Source organism: Vulpes lagopus, chromosome 7, assembly GCF_018345385.1.
Source record: "Vulpes lagopus strain Blue_001 chromosome 7, ASM1834538v1, whole genome shotgun sequence".
NCBI lineage: Eukaryota > Metazoa > Chordata > Mammalia > Carnivora > Canidae > Vulpes > Vulpes lagopus.
In genome coordinates, this window is record NC_054830.1 from 39,595,729 (window position 1) to 39,617,161 (window position 21,433).

Consider the following 21,433-nt stretch of genomic DNA (forward strand, 5'->3'; position numbering starts at 1 on the left):
GCAAATCCCTTTAGATCTTTCAAAGTCTGGACTGAAACTTTCTGAGAAAGGCGATGGCTTGCTGCTCAAACTCCTTCCATTATTTTAAATCAAAAAGTTTCAATAAGCTCATAAAAAAAACCCTCACAGCTTGTTCATGAACTTCTTTCCAAACAGCACTGGGATGAATTCTCTCCAAGTCTGTGGATTAAATTTCTAGTGATTAACAGACGGATTTTTAAGTTAAATGGCACAGTATGTATTGTTCCCAAACAAAAGCATTTGAAAAGTAATTTCAGGATCTTCCAGAAAAACTTCGAATCATGGTAAATTCTTTATCATAATGCCATAAGATCTATTTTAATAATAATTTCTGTAAAGGGAATACATACAAATTCCATTTGTTAACAAGTAACTACGAAGATATAAAATTTTTCTCTTTAAGCAGCAAAATAAAACAAAACCCTACCTTCTAAAGGGGAAAGGGATGATTTTAAATGTGGTTCAATCTACCCCTCCAAGTGCAAGAGCAATGGCTTAAGGTTGAGAAAATCAACATTCAGAACCTCTTCTCTCTCCCTCCCCCCGACCTCACCTCTTCTCTCAAAGACCCACATACACACTCTCTAATGTTATAAATAGGATTCAAAAGAAACCAAAATCACAACCTAAAATGAGCGGTAAGTGTTCTTCCCAACATTTATCCCCCAATGACAAAGATAGGTCTTCTAAAATGCCATCTGGATTTTATCAACACTCTCCCAAGAGAGAAGGGTCAGAGAGACTGTGGGTGCTGTACTAGATCAGCTATCCTCAAAAGGCAGTCCTGCTCAGCGTCACGGCACCCTGCACCGGCACACCACACACTAACCCTTCACTGTCTGAATTTCTCCCTGCCTCCTTTCTCTCTCACAGCTGCCTTATGAATGCATTAATCCCATTCGTGTATCTCCCTATGCAGATCTCAAATGTAAGTACACAGCTGTGCAACAGGTTCTATTTACTGAGAACATACTAGGTAGGTAGTGAGTACTCTATGTCCTGTTTCATCCTCACAATAACCACAAATGTTAAATACTATACTATTATCCATTTCATAGGTGAAAAATCTGAGACAGGTTAAGTAACTTTCCCAAGGTCACACAGCTAAAAAGTAGCATAGGTCTGTTTAAACTGTGGACAGTTCAAGTCCCTTACAGGCTCCAAGTGCAGTACTGCCTCCCACAGAGAAAAATCTCAAAAATATAAATGAATTCACAAGTTCCACATTCCAGGCTATGGAGGGTCCCACTGGACAAACCTGAAGAGCCTCAATGGACCGCAAAGGATTTACGGACAACCTTGAATTCTATAAGAGGTGATGTCAATATATCCAATGAAAAGACATTTGCATTTCTTGGCTGGAGAGGAAGAGGGAGATGGGGGAGGGGATTTGGGCTTTGATTTGTTTTGCAGAATGCTATATTGTGCACAGGTAATGTTTTTAGGAGAGTAAGTAAGTTCAAGCAAAAAACAGAGGCACAGGCAAAAGCAAACAGCACAATTCAGGTTAAATTAAGACAGGGGTAGGAGGTGGAAACAGAATGCAAAACAAAAACAAAACAAACAAACAAACAAAAAAAACAGAAAGCACAAAAATCAAAGAAAGCCAAATCGATTCCATCCTGGATAGCTGGATGTGTCTCTTAAAAGACATCTTTCTGTTCTTAGTTTGTTTGGCTCCTCTCCTAATACATTTTAAGTCAGAGCTATTTATCAAGGTGAACTAACATGGCTTGGGATTTGTTTTGTTTTCCTGGCTTGAGAAAAGGAAAAATAAAAGGGATTGTTTTCATCCCAGGGGTACCTGACAATGAAGTATACTTGCCAAAGGCTGAAGCGAAAGGTTTGCTACACCAGACTGGATGCTGTTTCTTTAGGGATGTAAGAATTAATGAATGAATGATGTGATTTTGCTAAGAGCAGTGCATCATGCAATGAAAAGCCTTATGTCAGCGACTCCCGGCTGGGCTTATGTCACAACCCAACCAAGCTTCTAACACCAGAATTCCTTGGGAAACACACACGTCATGTGTACAGCATTCTACTTCCAGTACTAACAATGAGTGTGCATTGTTGCTCATTGTGGCTTTTTAGCATGTTCTCAATGACCTGCCAGATTTCCAGGCAACAGTTCAGAATACATTTAGGGTTCATTATGCGATCTCTGCTAATCAGGACAAGTTAAAAAAAAAAAAAACACTATTGCAACCACATGCATATGGAATTAAACTTTCCTCCAGGGGACATGCATGTAGTTCTTGCAAAAAGACCACATGAACTGAGAACACTTATGAACGCTATGAATTTCACTCTAGCTTGTACTTCAATCAGTTTTTTAAAAGAGAAAGAAAATAATCTAAAACATGTACTTTGATAAACAAAAGAAAGATATTTATATTCCTATGAAGCTAGGAGTGTCCTTTCATTCCCGGGGAGAGACAGAAAACACAAAGCTCTCCACCACCGCCAAGACATAGGAATGTCTCTCCATTTCAAGCATTTTTCAAACATTGGGCTCCTTTTTCCTATGCACACTCTGGTAAAGCAGAGAGGGGATCTTCCTGGTTTGGGTTCTTTCGGTTGTGCAAGTTTCTGAAACATCTAACAGTGAAGAGCATCTTAGTTTGTTGAAGTCATTTCTTAAAACTGGTAACAGTGGATGGGGAGAGGGGAACTGATCGTTATGAAGCCAAACCAAGGACAGCCTCTGTCACTTGTGCGAAACAGCATGGCAAAACACATTCTAAAACATGTTCTGGAGGGTAAGCTGGGGAACATGGACCTGTGCCAGTCCTGTTGTTTCCTGGGACCAACTACCTTGACATCTGAGTCCCAGTCTGCTCCTTCTTCCCTTCCCTTTGCTGGAGTGGGTGGACCCCCAGCAGCCAGGACTCAAGCAGAACAGCACATGACATGCTGCCTCGTTGCTCAGTCAACTGGCAAACGAGAAAAGAAAAAAGGTACCAATGAGACATAAATTCTACAGTCTCTTAAGAATTTCAACCAGACGAGACAAACCACCGTGTGTACCCATCCCTGGAGCTCAGCAAAGTGGGGGTGTTACCCACCCCCTTCCTTCTCAGAGTTTAATCTCACTGTCTGAAGGGTTCTTTTCTGTAGGTAAGTTTTAGAGGGCAGATGATGCATCAGTCCATTATTTAATGACTGTGTATTGCCGGTAACTAAGCTGTCATTTCTTATAATAAGGCATATATGTTTTTGAAGCCATGACTTTGGCCAAAAGCAAACGGAACTCAGCTCTAATCCTCATGCTAACTTCCTCATCTTCTCCCAATCTCTTTCTCACCACTTCCTGCCCACCCCTTGACTGTAGCAATGCTGTATGCTTTGCAGCTCCCCCCAAGTGCCAACTCCAGCGCTGTTCCACGCTTTGCATGGGCTTCCCTGGGCCTATTCACTTTCTTTTAGCTCAGTGGTCTCCCAAGGCAGATACATGTGATGCAGTGCAGCAGAATGATGAAAGAACACAAGAGAAATTGTCTTCATACTCCCATTTTAATTTCATCATTTAAAATGCTCCTTTTTACATGTAACTTTTATAAGACATGCAGTATTAGTTCAGCAGCAAATGTATAATTTAAAGCTAACTAAATAAGCTCAATTTTTTACAGTTAAGAGTACTTAATGGAACATATCATATATGGGCCTCTGATCTAGCAAACTCCTACCCATCCTTCAGAATTTAGCTCAAATGGCCCTTCCCCAGGACACCTCCTCCCCAATAGTGAGCCAGACCCAGCCACAGAGTTTAGCCATGTCTGGATGCCTGACATCTTCTCATACCTTAGGATTCAGCTTAGTATCTCCTACTCTTTTTCCTGATCACCCTGGGCCAGTGATGTGCCTTGCTACCTGGTACCTCATTTGCCATCCTCCCATTTTTTTCCCTACAGCACAAGTCCCCCCAATCTGTTAGATTTACTTGTTTCTTGCCTGATATCCCCATCGGGACATAAACTCGGTGACCACAGGCCAGTCCCCTTGGCCTCCACAGCGTCTCCCAGCTCCTACCAAACAGCTCCTTCCTATTCCATACTTATCTGTTGAGTGAGTGAATCTGATTTTCTCTTCCTTTCCTTAGACTATTATTTCCCTTTTAAGGTAACAAATGAGAAACTGATCAGTAGAAGACACATGAGCAAGAGACGATGCCCATTCAAATAAGCCTGCATGAGAGGTGTGATCCTGCAACACACCCTTTGCCACATCCCATCCCCAGAGCCCTTTCAGCAGACATTCTCCTCCCTGTTAAACAGATTGGTCTGAACTGGGTCCTTTATTCCTGGAGGAGGAGTTAACAATGAATGGGGTGAACAAAGAGCTGCAGTGGGAGAAAAAGCAAAGGGACGCAAGAGCCCCCAAATTGGGGAATCATCCCTAACCAAGAGCTGACAGGGCGGAGCACCAGATCAGACTTCCAGTCTCAGAGCCCACGCTCCAGCTCAGTTATTCAGTTCCACCTGCACACATCTCTCCCAACTCTCTTCAGCTCAGCTGCCACACCACCAGACATGCCCCCCAAAACCTAACAGTTTAGATAAGCTGTTGTGTTACGAGGACAGTGCTATTTTAGGAGACCACAACTAACTTAAAATCCCTGAGGGTGAAGATGTCAGATAAACGATGAACTCTAATTACAGAGAGCAGAATGAGGTGAGCAAGGTTTCCTACCCCTCACCCACCCCCCAACCTTGACCCCTCTCCCCACTGAAGCAGGGAAGGGAAAAACACATCTTAGTAATTAACATACCACACAAGGCCGGCCGCCAATAATATTGAATCCCAGGGAGCCAGAGTCCCGATGTAGCACAAGAGTCAGACTTTTGGTTTCTTCACCCTGTAGGGAACAAATAAGTTGGAAATTTTATTTACCAATAGGGAATAGCCGGTAGCAATTTTTTTCCAATCTTAGTGGGCCCCAGGACTCTTAGGTCATCATTCAAACCCCTCTGTCTCTTGGGCAGTGTAAGCAAGGAAACTTTGAGGGCCCAAGCTGAAACTGTGTCCTGGGCAGAGGAGGTTACAGGCATTTCTAGACTCCCACCCAACTGTGCGGGGCCCGTGTAAGAACGGCGATGTCCGGACGTGCCTAACGAACACTGCCCACCAGTGCCTCCTTGGTCTGCAAACGCACCCTCCCGAGGCCGGCCCGCTGCACGCCGGCTGGCTAGACAGCCTTTCTGCTTGTGCCTCAACCATCCTCAACAGCAGCATTCACGTTTCGTCATGAGAGGTTCCAGCAGCAATGTGTCCGGAAGTCTGAACACACGTAAGGCCTGTCAATAGTCATCTGTGTTTGGGAGGCTTGAGGGGAAAGCAGCCCGTGAAAGTCAGACGCAAACGTGCAGGGAAACAGAAAGATCGTGCATCGTACTGCAAGGGGAGCGGGGGCCCTTTCACAACGCGATTACTGTCCCGTCCACAGGAGATGCCGGGCTGTTTAACAGAAAACGCTCTGCTCAAAGGAGGCTGGTCAGTGTGGACCCCTTCAAATCACACAAGCAGAAGTCACTGAGGCAGGTCTCACTCTGGCCATGTCCAACTCCCAGAAGCGACAGCGGTGCCGCGGTGCCTTAACTGACACTCTCAAGTAACAGACAAAAATAGAGTTAACCTTGTGTGGACACTGTCACTAAACTGTGACATAAACACTAAGCTCACTGAGACACTTCTGTGACGTTTCCAATTATTTGAACAATATACAAAACTTCACAGGTATGGACTGCAGACCCTCGCAAATGCTCTGCTCACGGTTTCTGTTTAAACATAGTATTTAAAGGCTGCAGTTTCTAAAAATATGAAATACTCCATTCTAAGTTTTTTTTTTAAGATTTATTTATTATTTATTTATCTATCTATCTATCTATCTATCTATCTATCTATCTATCTATCTATTTATGATAGACATAGAAAGAGAGAGAGGTAGAGACACAGGCAGAGGGAGAAGCAGGCTTCATGCCAGGAGCCCGACGTGGGACTCGATCCCAGGACTCCAGGATCACACCCTGGGCCAAAGGCAGGAGCCAAACTGCTGAGCCACCCAGGGATCCCCCTCCATTCTAAGTTTTTAAAAAACAACAACACTAACAGCTCATCACAAAACAGATTTCATTCTGATGTTTACTGCTTCCTGATTAAACCTTTGCCTTCTATTTTTTCTGTGGAAATAAATAACAACATTTGAAGGGTGGGAATGTAAGCATCTGACCCAGGCACACTGGCAAGGGAGATCACTCTTTCTGACAGGCAGTGCCAATGGCTTTTCTAAAGCTCCATTTATTGCTACAGTTGTCAATGAAAAACTAGTTCCATATCTGGGCAGAACTGTGCCCAACAGAAGCAAAAGACAAATAATAATACATGTATAATATGATTAACGGGCCTCAATATGTAAAATTATCTCCATGCTTAATGGGACATACCATATATGGGCCTCTGATCTAGCAAACTCCTACTCATCCTTCAGAATTCAGCTCACAACTGTTTCTAACGACTAGTAGTTAGCTAGCAAACAGAATTAAAAATGTTAGAATTTTTAAAAATTTCCAAAATGTTATGTAAGCCTAAGCATCAATTTTCCAAACCCTGTAAAAAGAAAAATGACAGTTTTTCATTTAGAAAAAGACAGTATTTGATGAAAGAACTAAGTGTCCTCTAAGAATAATGCAACAAAATATTCATTTCCACAGGCTCACTTACTTGCAATATATAGAGTATTTTAATACAAAAGATAAACAAGTCTCTATCAAGCTACTGTATCTAACCAAAAACAGCCTCTATAATAACCACCTATTGATTTTTCAAAAAATATTTCCAATCCACAGCATCACCATCCAGAACATCTGTCTGTCAATGGTATGGATATAATTAACTTGATCTATACAAGTTAACAAGGAACAACTATCACTGCTGTTAACGGAATAGATACTCAGGATCAACCTGATAGTTCTGAAACGTAAATGTGATGATTCACAAACTGAAACAGTTTATATCTCTCTGCCTTGGGAAAGGAAAATCTTGGTAAGCCCATTTCTTGCAGAAGGGGTGAAAAAGTTAGAAATACACTGGAATTTGAGTGAGTTATCACACATATCCTACATTTCTGGTTTTTGTAATTAATAATAGAAACTGCACAGTTACATGGTAATCCAAGGCAGATGGCTCCAGTCTACAATCTCAAATGATGGACAGAAGAGAACACACAATCGAATTTCTTAAGACTAGTTTTAAATCTTGTTTGATAACCACTTATTCTTTCTAAAAGTGAAAGAAAACAAAGAAATCTTATTACACTGCATTAACAATGATAGCAGCTCACATTTATTGGCCGCTTACTATGTGCCAGAAATTAACATTTAGCCACTTTAATAAATCCCACCAATCTCATCGACCGGCACTATTACTACTCTCATGATACCAGTGAAAGAGCTAGCTAGTAAGAGTTCAAGATGGTATTTGCTCTCTGATTCTAGACCCCAATTATTCTTCTACAATATTCTCTTTTCATGTGGAATGTAGAAAAGAATGTCACGTAGCTCAGCAATATCTGAGGTCCCTCTCAATATGGTTCAGTTGCTGGAGTTCCAAAAAGTTCTATAAAGGAACTCATGATAGGAAGTCTTACCCAGGAAACCAATGTCAGAACAAAACTCCACCTGTTCACGAAACTATTTCTCTCCCAAAAACCCAACCTGAGATGCCCAGACACCTAAGTCTGTACCCAGCCTCAGGGATCTCTCTCTAGGGAGAAGTGCGACAATGCCTGAGACACACCACTCCTCAGCCAAACAGCAATTTGCAAAGAATGTTCTGGAATAATCAGGCCGACCATTTACACTTCCTTGCCTGTCACAATCACCAGGGAGAAAAAGAGGTGCTTTCAGTTGTACAAGCATCTTGATATAGTCTGCTGTTTAGGAGGGTTACAACAGGCTTTAGGTACCACTGGTTATTTTAGGACTGATTTATAATAGTGAGCCAACACACCAAAGATTCACCACACGAGGCTGGGCACAGAAGAGAAAAGCTCCGTCGGGGTGGAATTCCTCTCATTTCTCCATTTAACTACCAAAGGTAATTTTTTCTCAGACACCATGAACTTGATTCTGGCTTTTCCTTTCCATTCTTCCCTCCTCAAAACAACCTTAACTACTCTAATTTCTAATTCTTCAGAAAAAAGCATGAATAGAGAATTTAAACACCAGACCTTGCATCACACATTTACATGTTAACATTAATTCCTGCTTAATCGGGATCCCTGGGTGGCGCAGTGGTTTGGCGCCTGCCTTTGGCCCTGGGCGCCATCCTGGAGACCCGGGATCGAATCCCACATTGGGCTCCCGGTGCACGGAGCCTGCTTCTTCCTCTGCCTATGTCTCTGCCTCTCTCTGATGACTATCATAAATAAATAAAAAAATTAAGACCAAAGGGGGCAGGGGGGGAGGGGGACGACGACACTGACCAAAAGAGGAGGAGCACCTGGGTGGCTCACTCAGTTGCGCATCTGCCTTTGGCTGAGGTCATGATCCCTCTCCCTCTGCTACTCCCCCTGCTTGTGTTCACTTTGTCAAATAAATAAATAAATAAAATCTTTTAAAAAAAATAATTCCTGCTTAATCATTTAACCTATTCCTGAGTTGAAAATGCATCAGGATAAAGGGCATTTAAATCATTCTTGTTCAATTATACTTCACCAATTAAAGAGACATATAAATGGCACAAGGGCAAAGGCTCCCATCAATGCTGCTTTGCTGACTTTTCATAGAGATAATGTTAACAAGCAGCTCTTTCATCCACAGAAAAATTTAACCAATATTGATCTGTTTGGGTAGCTTATCATAACCCATGCTTTGAAATTTTCCCAATGGCCCCATGAAGTAAAACAAAGAAGGGAAAGAGCTCCATTTCACATAAACAACTGATTAAATCAGCTTTTTGAAGCAGGCGTTGTATCCATGCTCTACACCTGAGAAACTGAGGCTCCAAGAAATTCGGACATTTGCTTAAGATCACACAGCTGCAAGGAGGGGGAGCCAGGAATCAAGGTCCACGGGACATCAAGGTCCACGGGATGCCAATGTCCACAGGACGCCAACGTCCATACTCTTTGTACTCTGCGGGTAAATTCTGGCACTATATCCTAAAATCCCTTTGCCTCACAAGACTGAGCCTTCACATTAAAATGTCATGAAGGATTAGACATCTAATTAGTTTTGTAATTAGAGTTTCAAGCAAGGTTTCTTTGGACTATGTAATAATAGTGACGAAGATTAAGAGTGTCTATTATACCATGAAGGGTATCATAAGAGTATTATGCCCCCGACAGGAACGAGGTAATGGTTAAGATCTTGGACTCCAGAGTCAGAACCTGAGTTCAGTTTCCTCATCCACAGAATGGGGATAATAATAGTTTCTTCTCACATTACAGGATTATTACAAAGCATGAATGAGATAGACAATCGCTAACAAGTGCCTCAGCACAGTGCTTGGCCAACAGAAGTGCTCAAGATACAGACAGGGCATAGTGTGTGATGGATACTACTGCAGCTCAGCAAAGAGGCCGTGGCACTCTTTAACCACATAAATTACTCTGCCACAAAATCCAAGCAATAAAATATGTCTAATCCCAAATTAACTTAGTCTGTCTGAGGCAAGTTTGGGAGAGCTGGGGCCTGAAGTTAAGCAAAATAGGATAATTATATACCCATTACACCATCTGGCCATCTGATGGGGGTTCCTTCCATGCACATGTCTTTTTTTTCCCCCCAAGTCTGGAGAAAGAGTGCCACACTCTAGGAGGGATGGCTAAGTGCCAGTAGACAGTTTTTATTCCAGAGATGGGAGCAGGAAACAAGTAAAGAAGACAGTGGGAAGCAGCTCAGCCTGGACCTTCAGTGGAGCAGAGCTAGGACAGGCAAATGATACTGACCTGGCGGGATACAGGTATGAGGAGGGGAAATCAGAGAGAGGACATATCCAGGTCTGAGGGAGGTGGCCAAGGGCATGAAGAGGATGAGGGAACAGGTGCTGGCCCACAACAGCATAGGAGTAGCAGTAAGTCCAAGAATCTGTGGACTTGGAGAGGGACAGCGAAGCTAGAAGCAGCTGAGAAGATGGGGAGCTAAGGGTATTTGGGGTTTGCTGAGGCATTCGGACTGTTCCATGTCCTACCAGATTAGTGAGGCTTGATGGGCTGGGAAGAAAAGGTAAAGAGTAAGATGACAATCAACAACAACAACAAAAATGAAGGTGAGCTGGCACCTCCTTGGCAGCTTTCCGTAGAGCTGCTCTTATTCTATTGCTCTTCCCCAAAGGCATGTGTCTCTTCCCTTCAGGAGACAGAGACCCCTCACCAAAAGCTGGGTGGCAGATGGAAAAGGCAAACTCCAGCTGTACTCTAGAGTCCAGTGACAGCACGCTTTCTGGGGCGGGGGGGGGGGGGGATGGAAGCTCCCAGCCTCCACCCCAAAACCCAGCTCACTAGCTGGGCCCCTAGTACGCTGTAGGCCCTCCTTGGGAGGTGCTGAGGTCTTTAAGAAAGAACAGAGATATATTAGCCTTGGAGGAGATATGGGCACCATGCCCTAAATAATGGCATCAATAGTCTAGAGTATTTACACCAGTAAGTCACAGGCAGAAATGGAAGCTGAATGCTCAGAAACACAATCGCTGACTGCACCAAACATACGCTTTGGTATCATATTTGAACAAGTAACTACGGGATCAAGGTTTAAATTGCCCAAAACACAATCTACTCAAATTTCAGCTCAAGGTCTCAGTGGACAAGAATCTGGGGGGAAAATAAAAACACAGGGGGAAAAAGCAAAAATCAAATGTACTTTGTCAAAGTCACCTTATATGGTGGCTGGGTTTTTTTTTTTTTCTGTTGTGTTTATGTCTGTGTTCTTAAGTGTCCAAGACATGAACTGTCTTCTATAGGCAAAGTCCCTTTTCCTCTTAGATTTACTGTTACCATCCTCCTCCAAACAATCTGGCCTCGGAAGCTTGGAAGCATGCCATCTCCTAATCTGTGTGGTGGCCCCCAGAGCCCATCCATGCCACTGTCAATGTGGATTCTTTCTAAACACTCCTTTCTGCCCAATGATGGGTGTTCCCCAATTACTGCTGTTGTGGGACTCACAGCCGAGAACTGGCTGGACTGGAAAGCTGCCCAGCGGGTTCTGAGAACTGTAATTGACTGACCGCTAGTCTGTGTATCTGGGGTGACATGACACCTCTCAGCCTCAGACTATGCAAAGCTCTCGGAGAGTCGCACAGCTGGGAACCAGCTCTGTCTGGTGACCAGTGACAAGAAAGCACAGGAATGTGCTGCGGTGGGGGCTGGGAGACCAGTATGCTGAGCTGGCTGCCAAAACTGCTGCACTCCAGAGATGAAGTTGTCTTCACTCCCTACACTAAAATGTTTTTGTCCTCTTTGTCATTCAAACTATGTTTCCAATGGTGAAGCACCTTGCGCCAACCTCCTCCGGAGAATTCAACCTCCGGTTCTAAAGGAGTGATGTTCTCGATATTCTCAGATGAAGACCAGCAGGGAAAACTGTTCAAGCCTCAAACTGAGGGCAGTCATAGTCATGGGGTTGATGCACATGAACTGAAAATGGTTGAGACAATCAATGGAAGTATTAGTGGTATGTACTGGTCACCAAAATAAGTGCAGCGAAGACAAGAAGAGGCAAAGCACATGGAGAAACAGAAAGGGACAAAGAAATAGCTTTTCTGGAGTCATTATAGCTCCAGAATAGTATATATAAACTCATCTATAAGCCAAACAAGTTATTTTTGGAAAACAGTGTAAGAGAAGTATTCCCTTGGCCAAATATACATATTTTCCAGTCGGCAGCTATGTTTAAATAACCTGAGAAATCCCCACACACTTACTTCTCTATTCCCATGAGTTTGATTTCAAGTTTGTACCTCTAATTTTTGTCAACTCATCTCTTTCCTGGTGACCATCCACAAACAATACTTCACACCAAGAAACAGGCAAGAACAAACCTGATTTATAGGGCTACAACATTTTCACATTTCCACTTGATGGACTATAAGGTAGTTTTATTTAGTCTTTGAGATGTAAACCTTCCATCACTCAACCTGAAGCGTTTTCCTCTGCAAATCAGAACACAGGGCAAGGCTACCCAGTGGTAACAGTCTAAGTTCTTGCTTGCAGAAAGGCAGGCGCTCTGCCCCACTCACCTCTCCTGAGCTTGGTTAGTTCTGGTGAGACAGAAATACACCTAACAACCCCTGAGCCCTCACATTATTCACGAGCCTAATCCTCCTCCTTCCCAAGGCAGCCCAGGGCTGCTACCCTGACACAGTCCAACTGACCTGCATATTCCTCTTTCACCCAGTTCCCACCACCAGAAACTTGTCAGATAGTAACCCAGAGAACTGGTCGCTCACAGCAGTGCAAGGCTCCCAATGAAACTGTGACCCTCTGAGCAAAAGCCCCTTTCCATGTCTGCATTACATCACTTCAAATTTCTAATGTTTCTTCAGCACTTCATTTTAAAAAGATCTAAAAACCTACAGATGCCAGGCACTTAACAGATGTTCAATAAATGCTCCTTAAATCTCACTGCACACTTGACATAACATCAGCTGGTTTAATCCTAAAGCCAACTCTATCAGCTCACATATTATTATCCTGTTTTAGAGATAAGACAATTAAAGCTTACAGGAGGTTGCAAAAGACCTCCAAGAGGCCCTCAACAAAGAGATAGAGGGAACACATGAACCCTATTATCACGGACTCCAGGGTCTGAATCCTAACCACAGACCGACCACCAGCTCAATTCAGGGTACTCTGAATCCCGCCTGTTTATATGAGGCCCACATCCAACCCTGAGCCACAACCTAAAAAGACCATATCATCTTCTGATCCGTGTTCAGCAGAGACAAGGGACACCTAAAAACAGCTTCTAGAGAAATTCTAAGGGTGACCTCTCCACCCAGGGCCCATTTCTGCATACCCATTGCCCATGAGAGAGTTCAGCCCTCCCCATTCCTGGGGGGAAGAAGCTGCTGCGAGCTCATTCACACACAGGCTGCAAGGTATCTCTATCCCTCAGGTTCCCTGTGAAAATATATACGGAATGCGTGAGAAAGATGGATGCTTGTGTCCATCTGTTAGTTATTTTCTTTACAAGACTAATCATTATGTTATACCACTTCCCTTTTTTATTGGAACAGGCTTATTAGAACACCATTAGTTCAGGGGGGACAGAAGCTAATCTGCAGCAAGAAAGCTTTACTGAACAAAGAATAGTAAGACTTGCATTGTGTTTTCAAAAACTCCAGTGGGTGTCTGATCCCATGGGTTAAAGCTGTTCAAATTGGCCTTTGTATCCAGGAGTGCCTATCACAGTGCCTGGCAAGCTATGCATTAGGACATGAGGAGCTAAATTGCAAGAATACATTAGGAAGGATTTCATTTTCTTCCTACCATCAACCACTCTTTAAATGACTAGCATGAAAATTAGAGAAATGAGTCACTATCCCATCCAGGATACCATCTCTTTAATTCTTTTTGGTATGTTTTGTTGAAATCGTTTTCATAGGATGTTTTATGCTCCATGTGTTCTATACTAGAACTTTGAAAATGGGAATTATGGCATGGGAAGAACAGACTTCACCAGCATGGACCAGAAGCCATCAGACCAACTAAATAGAGCCAAAGGAAGATGCTGGGAGAAGGTGTTTAATTTTCCAAGCCTCTGTTTCTCCATCTATAATACGGAAAGTAATGGTTTATGGGTACCTACCTCATAGGATCTTTCTGAGTATGAAATAAAATGATGTACCTATACCTCCAATTAACATAGTGCTTGCATATATAATAAGAGTCCTCTGGAAACATATAAGACTTTATAGGAAACACTGCCTCAGGGGAAAATGCTTTTCTTATTATGGTGATAGTGTATGAGCCTGGAGTCAGATGCTGGGTTCAAATCCACAATCTATCCCATTCCACTATCATCTTTCATGTAGATACTAAAATGATCTCCTTTCTCACTGGTCTTTTTACTTCCATTTTTATTGCCCTTTATTTTTTAAGGATATTTTCTGTGAGAGACGCAGAAAGAGGCAGAGACACAGGCAGAGGCAGAAGCAGGTTCCTTGCAGGAAGCCTGATGTAGGACTTGATCCCCGGACTGGGATCACGCCCTGAGCCGACGACAGATACTCAACCACTGAGCCACCCAGGCATACTGCAAATCCCAGTTTTATACTGATAATCTGTGTAATTTTTGCCCTTAACCTAGCTTTTATCTAATCTGTTTTATAATCTGCTTCTTTTATCAAAAAAGGAGATCTACCTAACGAAAAAGATCGAGAAGCTCGCATATGTGCATACGTAAGGCACCCTAAGTGAATAATATTTTTTCTTTTATGCTCCTTGGTCTATAGTCTAACACATAACTGCCTTATAGATATTTGTCCATCTAATAATTTTAGAGAGGCAAGCGACATTTCCCAGGGCAGAAAGGACCACTTAAAAATGTGTATCACCAGAATTCCCAATTCAAAACTTTGTTATAATCATGTAATCCAGTGTAGCAAACATATTGTAAACCATATCTTAATTTTTTTTTTTTTTTGTAACACTTAAATGAAATGGATTGACAGCCCACAATTCCTTCAGCTGAGCTGGGCTGTTTTGTTACATGCTCTATGAAATGGTTATTTGCTGAAGCTTTCCAGAAACAGAAAATATACTGAAAGGTGAACACTCTGATAGATACATTTCAAAGTGTTTGGACATCTGGAACGCCTTTTGATACAATTGTCTATTAGACTCACTTACCTCCAGGAGTTCTGAAATGGACAAAATCGTTTCTGGGATTTGGTGCTTGATACAATTTGATCTGGGTGGATCTAGCAGAACAAAAAGAAAGCCTCCCAAAAACCTGGGAACAATTTTGTTAACTTGGGGGTCACAGAAAAACTCATTCTTTTTCAATACGAGCTCACTGTTGGTTAGCAATCTGAAAAGTTGTGATAGCTGACAAGACAGCCTTTTCAATCTTGAGTTCACCCACTGAACAAACACATACTGAGAGCTTACAGTGCACATGGCAATCTAGTGCCCTGAACACAGCTCTGCAGACAGACGTGCTCCCTCCTGGAGAGACAAAATAAAGAGCCCTTGCAATTATTCAGTTACAGCTGTGATAAGTGCCGCTCAGGAGGAGTACCAAAATGAACATCTCAGGGTACCAGACTTGGTCTGGGAGATCACAGAGAGCTTTGTGGAGATGGTGATGCTTGAACTGGGATGGGAAGGATGGAAAAGTTATCTAGTGATAAGCAAACCCTAAATGCTGACATAGAGGCAGAGGCAGGAGGGGAGAGTTGGAAAACTAGCAGGTTACCTAGTGATTAGCTGGAAAGACTGTTGCTGGTAGAGAAAAGAGTGCAGGGATGCGGGGAGAGGTTGGGACATATTAATGGAACTGCCAGAGAACACTAAAGCTGGGAAAGAGAGAATAAAGAGGTTAGGAATACAGGCACACAGATGATGACTGGTAGGATCCAGAGCATGCGGGACCTTACAGACATGCAACAGAAACTGGAAGGCAAATGCAGGGTTTAAGAAGGAAAGATGCTATCAGATTGACATTTCTAAGAGATTATTCCTGGTGCTAGGTGATAGCAGGGAAGCAAGAAGGTATGTAATGGTAGCAGCTGTGACCCAGGCAAGAGATGATGGTGGCTGAGACCAAGACTGATTTTGTTCCCTAAGTGACATCTGGCAGTGTCTGGAGACATCTGTGATTATCACGACTTAGGAAGTACTACTGGCATCTAGGAGGCAGAGGCCAGGGATGCTGCTAAACATCCTATAAAACAATGAGCATTGCCCCCATCCCAAAACACAAACAACTAACAATTACCTAACCCAAAATGTTCATTGGTGGAAGTTGGAAAACCTTGGTTTGGACCATGGTGATCATTTGATGGGGATGGAGAGCAGTGAACAGTTTCAGTAAGTGTTTTGGAGGCAAAATTAAGAGTTACTGATGGACTGGATATAGAAGTAAAAGAACAGAAGGAAATCAAGGACAGGTCTCCAGTTTTTCAACATTTCTAAGAAAAGTTATGTTCACAACTTTCCCTTTCTCAGAAAGCCAGAGAAGTCTGCTGCGAAATGCTTTTGTTCCCAGAAATCAGGTGGGAAAAGAGGACGGGCAGCAAAATTCTAACTTAAGCATACTATCACCAAGTCGGCTGCAGCTCAGATGTGGCTTCCTATTAAAGATGCCTGTCAGGCCGTGGTTACCTATTGTAGAACTGCTGGGTTTCATAACTTCACCTTGGTCTGTGCTAGGAGGATACCAATACATGCTTGTCTATGGCTACACCTGAATCCAAACTCTCTATCCAGCTGAGCAGCTACTCAGCATGACAGGTCGACCAGCATCACCTGGGAGCTTGTGAGAAATGCAGACTCTCAGGCCCCAAACCAGCTGTAATGGATCGACACCTTTATGAGCAAGCCTTGGGAATCTTGTGTTCTCCAGGTGATTCTGATCATAGGGAGGTTTGAGAAGCACAGCCCCCAGTACCCGCTATAGAACAGGAGACACGGTGCCTACGTAGGTACAGCACAGACAAATACTCAATACTCAGCTAGTGTCAAAAACCTCAAAGTTAAGATAATTTAAATAATGCCAGATCATTTCATGGAACAAGGTCTGGGCCTTGAAGGGCTGGTATTGAAAATCTTTTGAGTGTTTCTTATCTACTTCAGCTTCTTACAGAGATAAACATTAGGACTTATTACAAAAAAAAAAAAAAAAAAAAACTGTTGTGCATGAGAGTTTCCAAGCAATATAAATCCTTCTGCCTTTTGGAAGAGAATAAACAGTACCCAGCAGGAGCAGAGAGTCGGCCAATGAAATAAACAAGTTCTTAAACTGCTCACAGTGGGAGAGGTTTTTCTGGCTGACGTAGGAACAGCAAAAGCTTTCAGCAAGGGCCATGGAGGGTTAACTGCGGGGCTTTTAAGAGGTGCAAGCTTCCCCAAGGCCTCAGCCAGGGTCTGAAGCCAGGGAAAGGACCTTGTGCAGCCTGCAGGCCAGGCCATTCTTGGCTGTCCTTGAGGCTAGCGTGGAGGCGCACGAAATTCCAAGAAGGGCTCCAACTCCAGAAGGGAACTTGCTCTGTAAGCTCAAAAAGCAACATCTTGTTCCTAAACTTAATACCCTTGATTATCCTACTGGTTCACCCAACACAGCCTCAAAAACATCCTCAGTTCAGATTCAAGTATCGTATTTTTCGATTCTGAGAGAGGGTTTACCCAAACACTCCAGAAAGAAAACAGAAAGGCAAGAAGAAATAATAAACTAGCTTAACAATGAATGATGTATAAACTCTGGGGTAGTGAATGGCTTATTTATAAATAAGCATCACTTAAAACTACGCAGGAAGTCCACATGACAGCATAAACAAGAGAAACTCAGGAACTCCTTTGCCCCAAACCCGGCGCCTGCTACAAGACCAAGCTTTGCCCTCTGTTTTGGTGACTCGCGGGCTCACACCAGAGTCTTTTGTAGCCTGTGCGGTCCTGGGTGAGCCTCCAAGTTGTAAATATTTGCCCTTCACCCAGAGCTGGCCAGCTGCTGAGACTGCAGCTGACAGGCCAGGGGGCCAGGATGAGGGGGTGGGGAGTGGGGAGACAGAAAACTTGCAGGCCTGGTGTGCTAGTAGAGAAGAGGGGGTTGGGAGAGGGCTGTGAAAGGCAAAGCAGATACAGGTCCCTGGGAGCCCCTGAGGCATATATGTTCTCCTCCACTGCAGCCATATGGAATAGGCAACCGCATAGGGGCACCAAGCCCCTCCGTGTTTGTACCAAGTGGGGCCTTTGCAATCAGGAAAACCCTGGTTCTCAGCATGCGATTTTGTGCAGCACACACCCCAGCCCCAGACGACACCTGATAATATTTGGACACATTCTTAGTTGTCACATCTTGGAAGGCAGGATGGGAATCACCATGGTATCTACTGGGTGAAGCCAGAGACGAGACGCTGCTAAACATGTTACAATCCGGAGGACAGCCTCCTATAACAGAATGGTGGGGTGCAAAATGTCTAAGTGTCAATGTATCCCAAGGTTGGTAGCTCTGATGTGGAACCTGAATCCCCCGCTCCGTTCTCTGACGGAGTATGGCTTTGGACAAGTTCTAGGACTGCTCTGAGCCTGCCTCATCCCCCTCAAAGGATTAAACAGATAATACCTGTGCTTCTCACAGTTGCTGGCACACAATAAACACTCAAAAAAAAAAAAAAAAAGGTACTTGTGGTTACACTGAGGCAGCACAGTAGTGCTTAAGACCTGGGGCTGGTGGGACACTTGAGTGGCTCAGTCAGTTAAGTGTCTGCCTTGGGCTCAGGTCACCATCCTGGAGTCCTGGCATGGAGCCCCTTGTCAGGCTCCCTGCTAAGTGGGAAGCCTGCTTCTCCCTCTCCCTCTACCCCCTCCCCACTTGGGTTCTCTCGATCGCTTGCTCTCTCTCTCTCCCTCAAATAAATAAAATCTTGAGAAAAAAAGACCTGGTGCTGAAGAGACCAGCACATGAGAGTTCACTCTGGCACTGAAAAGCTGTTGTTACCCAGAACCAGGCACGACTGACCTTCCCTAGAGCTTGGTTTCTTCATCTACAAAATGAGAAACATCACACCTGCCTCACTCGATTAAAAAGGGAACAACTGAGAAGCACTTAACATAAGGCCTAGAGCAAAGCCTTCGCTATGGGGGGGGGGGGGGGGGTTGCACTGTAATTACACCAACTACCAGCACAAGGGGATGGCTCAGGGGGAGATGTTACAGATAACTGCAGGCAACATTTGTGGAGCATTCGCTCTCTGTCAAACACTCTCTCCCTGAAGGCTGACAACCACCTACTTTACATTCAGAAAAACTGAGGCACCTGGAGGTTAAGCCACACAGCCACCTGGCTGGCTAGCAAAAAGCCTAAATCCTGAGTCAGTTCCAATTCCTGAGGACTCACTCTCAATTATTACTCTATTATGTTTGGTGGCGCCTCCTTTTTTTTTTTTTTTTTTTCTGGAATCCCCGGATGAACGCCACAGCGGGTGCCTGGCTGTGTTTTACCCCCGTGTCACATCTCTGTGGACCCGTTTCTAACTTTAGAGAGGCTAAGCAGCTTGCTCAAGGTCAGCCAGCCAGCCAGCCAGCCAGCTAGCTGGCAGCCGAGCCCGCGTCTGAATCCAGCTCTCACTCACTCCAGGGGCCTGTCCTCTGAACTTACTCACAACTGTGTGGTTCCCTTTACCCTTTCTGGAATTCCCAAGGATGCACGGATATAGTTCACCCTGCGTGTCAACATCTCATCCTGCGCGCCACGTGCAGAAGGGAACTTTCCGACCTTAAAGGAGGGGGGGGGGGTTATTAAGCAACTTGTCCCCCTTCCTCCTCCACCCACCCCCAAGATCCCGGAGCTGATGAGCCTGCAAAGCCTCCGGACACAGTTCTGACCTGGAGGCTGCACTCATTCTTGCTCCAAGCCCACCGACAGTGGGCTCCTTTCGGTCCTTCCAGACGCCCTGGAAGCTGCGGCAGCTACATTTCCCCCTGGGCACGTAATCCTCCGGGGACCACGGTTTCCAAGCTGAAGCTACTTCAACGCCGGCGCAACAGCTGGTTAAGCCGTGGAGGAGGGAGGCAGGGATGCTCCTGGAAGTGCCAGGCATCCCGGTGCCCAGGGGAAGCGCGGGGGGGGGGGGGGCGCCTACCTTGCCGGCGGGCGGCGCGGCCACGCAGCGGCTGAGCGAGTCGAGACGCGCGCTGTACTCGGTGAACTTCTTCTGGTAGCGCAGGGCGGTCATCTGCAGCTCCAGCTGCGCCGCGGCCAGCTGCGCCACCAGCGACTTCTCGCGCTTGCCCGCGCGCAGCGCCTCCTTCTTGAGCGCCTTGTGCAGCGCGCCCAGGCGGGCCTGCAGCGCGCCGTTGTGCGCCCGCAGGGCCCGCGCGCAGCAGTGGCCGCCCGCGCGCTGCTCGCCGTGCGTCAGGGGCAGCCCGCAGCCCTCCTGGCAGCGGCCCACGGGCCGCGCGTCGCACCCGTCGCGCATGTGCGCCTCCACGTCGCGCCGCAGCAGCACCTGGCCGCAGCCCGCGTGGCGGCAGCGCGCGGGCGCGAAGTCGCAGCGCTCCAGGTGCTCGGGCAGCTGCTGCAGCTTGACCACCCGGCCGCAGCCGCGCGCCGCGTGCGCGCACTTGATGTCCAGCTTGAGGATGAGGCGCTTGAGCGGCAGGACGTGGTTGAGCTCCTTGGCCGACAGGCGGCCGCGGCAGCGCGCGGGGCAGCTGCCCTCCTGCACCACCCAGGGCAGCACGCAGCCGGCGCAGAAGACGTGGCCGCACGGCGTGGTCAGCGGGTCCTCCAGGACCTTGTGGCACAGCGCGCACTTCAGGTCCGGGTCCACGTCGCCGTCGAAGCGGTCCAGCTCGAAGCCCATGGTGGCGGCCGGGGCCCGGGGTCGCCGCCGGGCGGCCGGCCGCCCCTCCCTCCCTGCGAGGCAGCCCAGACGCGCCGCCCGCCCGCCCGCTCGCTCGCGCGCTCTCCCCGGACTGAGCCTAATTGCTCCAGACTTCCTCGGAAAAGGCCCGAGGAACAGGGCTCCTCCGGCCGTATATGCGCGAGCGCGCGCGCACGCACATCCCGCCTCGGCTGCCTCCCTCCGCCCCCCGCCTGCAGCAGGGAGGAGGCCGGGAGGGCGGGGCAGCACGGGGGCACCCCGAGGCTGGCCGAGCCCACCGCCCGCCCGGGACGCCAGCCGGGGCCCTTCCCTCCGGGGACTCCCCTCTGCTCTCTTGCGCTTTTCGCTGTCGGATACCGACGCGGGCCCAGAAGAGCGCTGCAGGCTTGGAGCTGAGGCTGCCGCCGTCGCCCAGACGGGTTCTCCTGGAGCCCCCTTCCGGGCCAGACCGTGACTCTTTTAGCCCTCTCCCCCGCCCCCCTCTTCTTCTTAGCAGCTGGCGGAGAAGGAAGAATATTTTTTGAAGGCCCGCTATGTCCGCACTTACGGTCTTTATTTATTTCATTCCAGGGAAAGTTACTGAGCCTGCGGAACGCTGCAGCTACGACGGTTCAGACCGGAGGTTTGGCGGACCCCGGGGTCTGGGCGGCCCGAGGTTTGCAGGACTGGGGGTGCAGATGTGCAGGGGTGAATGGCGGGGACGAGGGCTCCGAGCCGGCTGTCGGGTGCGAGAGGCTGCAGCGCGGGCTCCGGCCGCTCCCCTGCACACCTCTGGAGTGTCCGCGCTTCTGAACCGGCCCCTTTGGGGAGTCCCAAGGACAGTGCTCCGAGAGAGTGTTAGCGCCATTTAAGAATCATTTCACTGCAT

At 46.2% G+C, this 21,433-nt stretch overlaps 1 protein-coding gene across 1 annotated transcript in view; it reads right to left on the minus strand.

Annotated features, from left to right (window-relative positions):
• PDZRN3 (PDZ domain containing ring finger 3) overlaps positions 1–20,676 on the minus strand; it is a 237,514-nt gene extending 216,838 nt beyond the window's left edge. The window contains exons 1-2 of the mRNA XM_041762221.1: positions 19,822–20,676; positions 4,793–4,879 (exon numbers count right to left, since the gene is read on the minus strand). Of these exons, the coding sequence (XP_041618155.1) occupies positions 4,793–4,879; positions 19,822–20,544 (810 nt within the window). The 5' untranslated portion in view covers positions 20,545–20,676. The remainder of the gene's footprint in view (positions 1–4,792; positions 4,880–19,821) is intronic.
• Between the last annotated feature and the right edge of the window lie 757 nt (positions 20,677–21,433).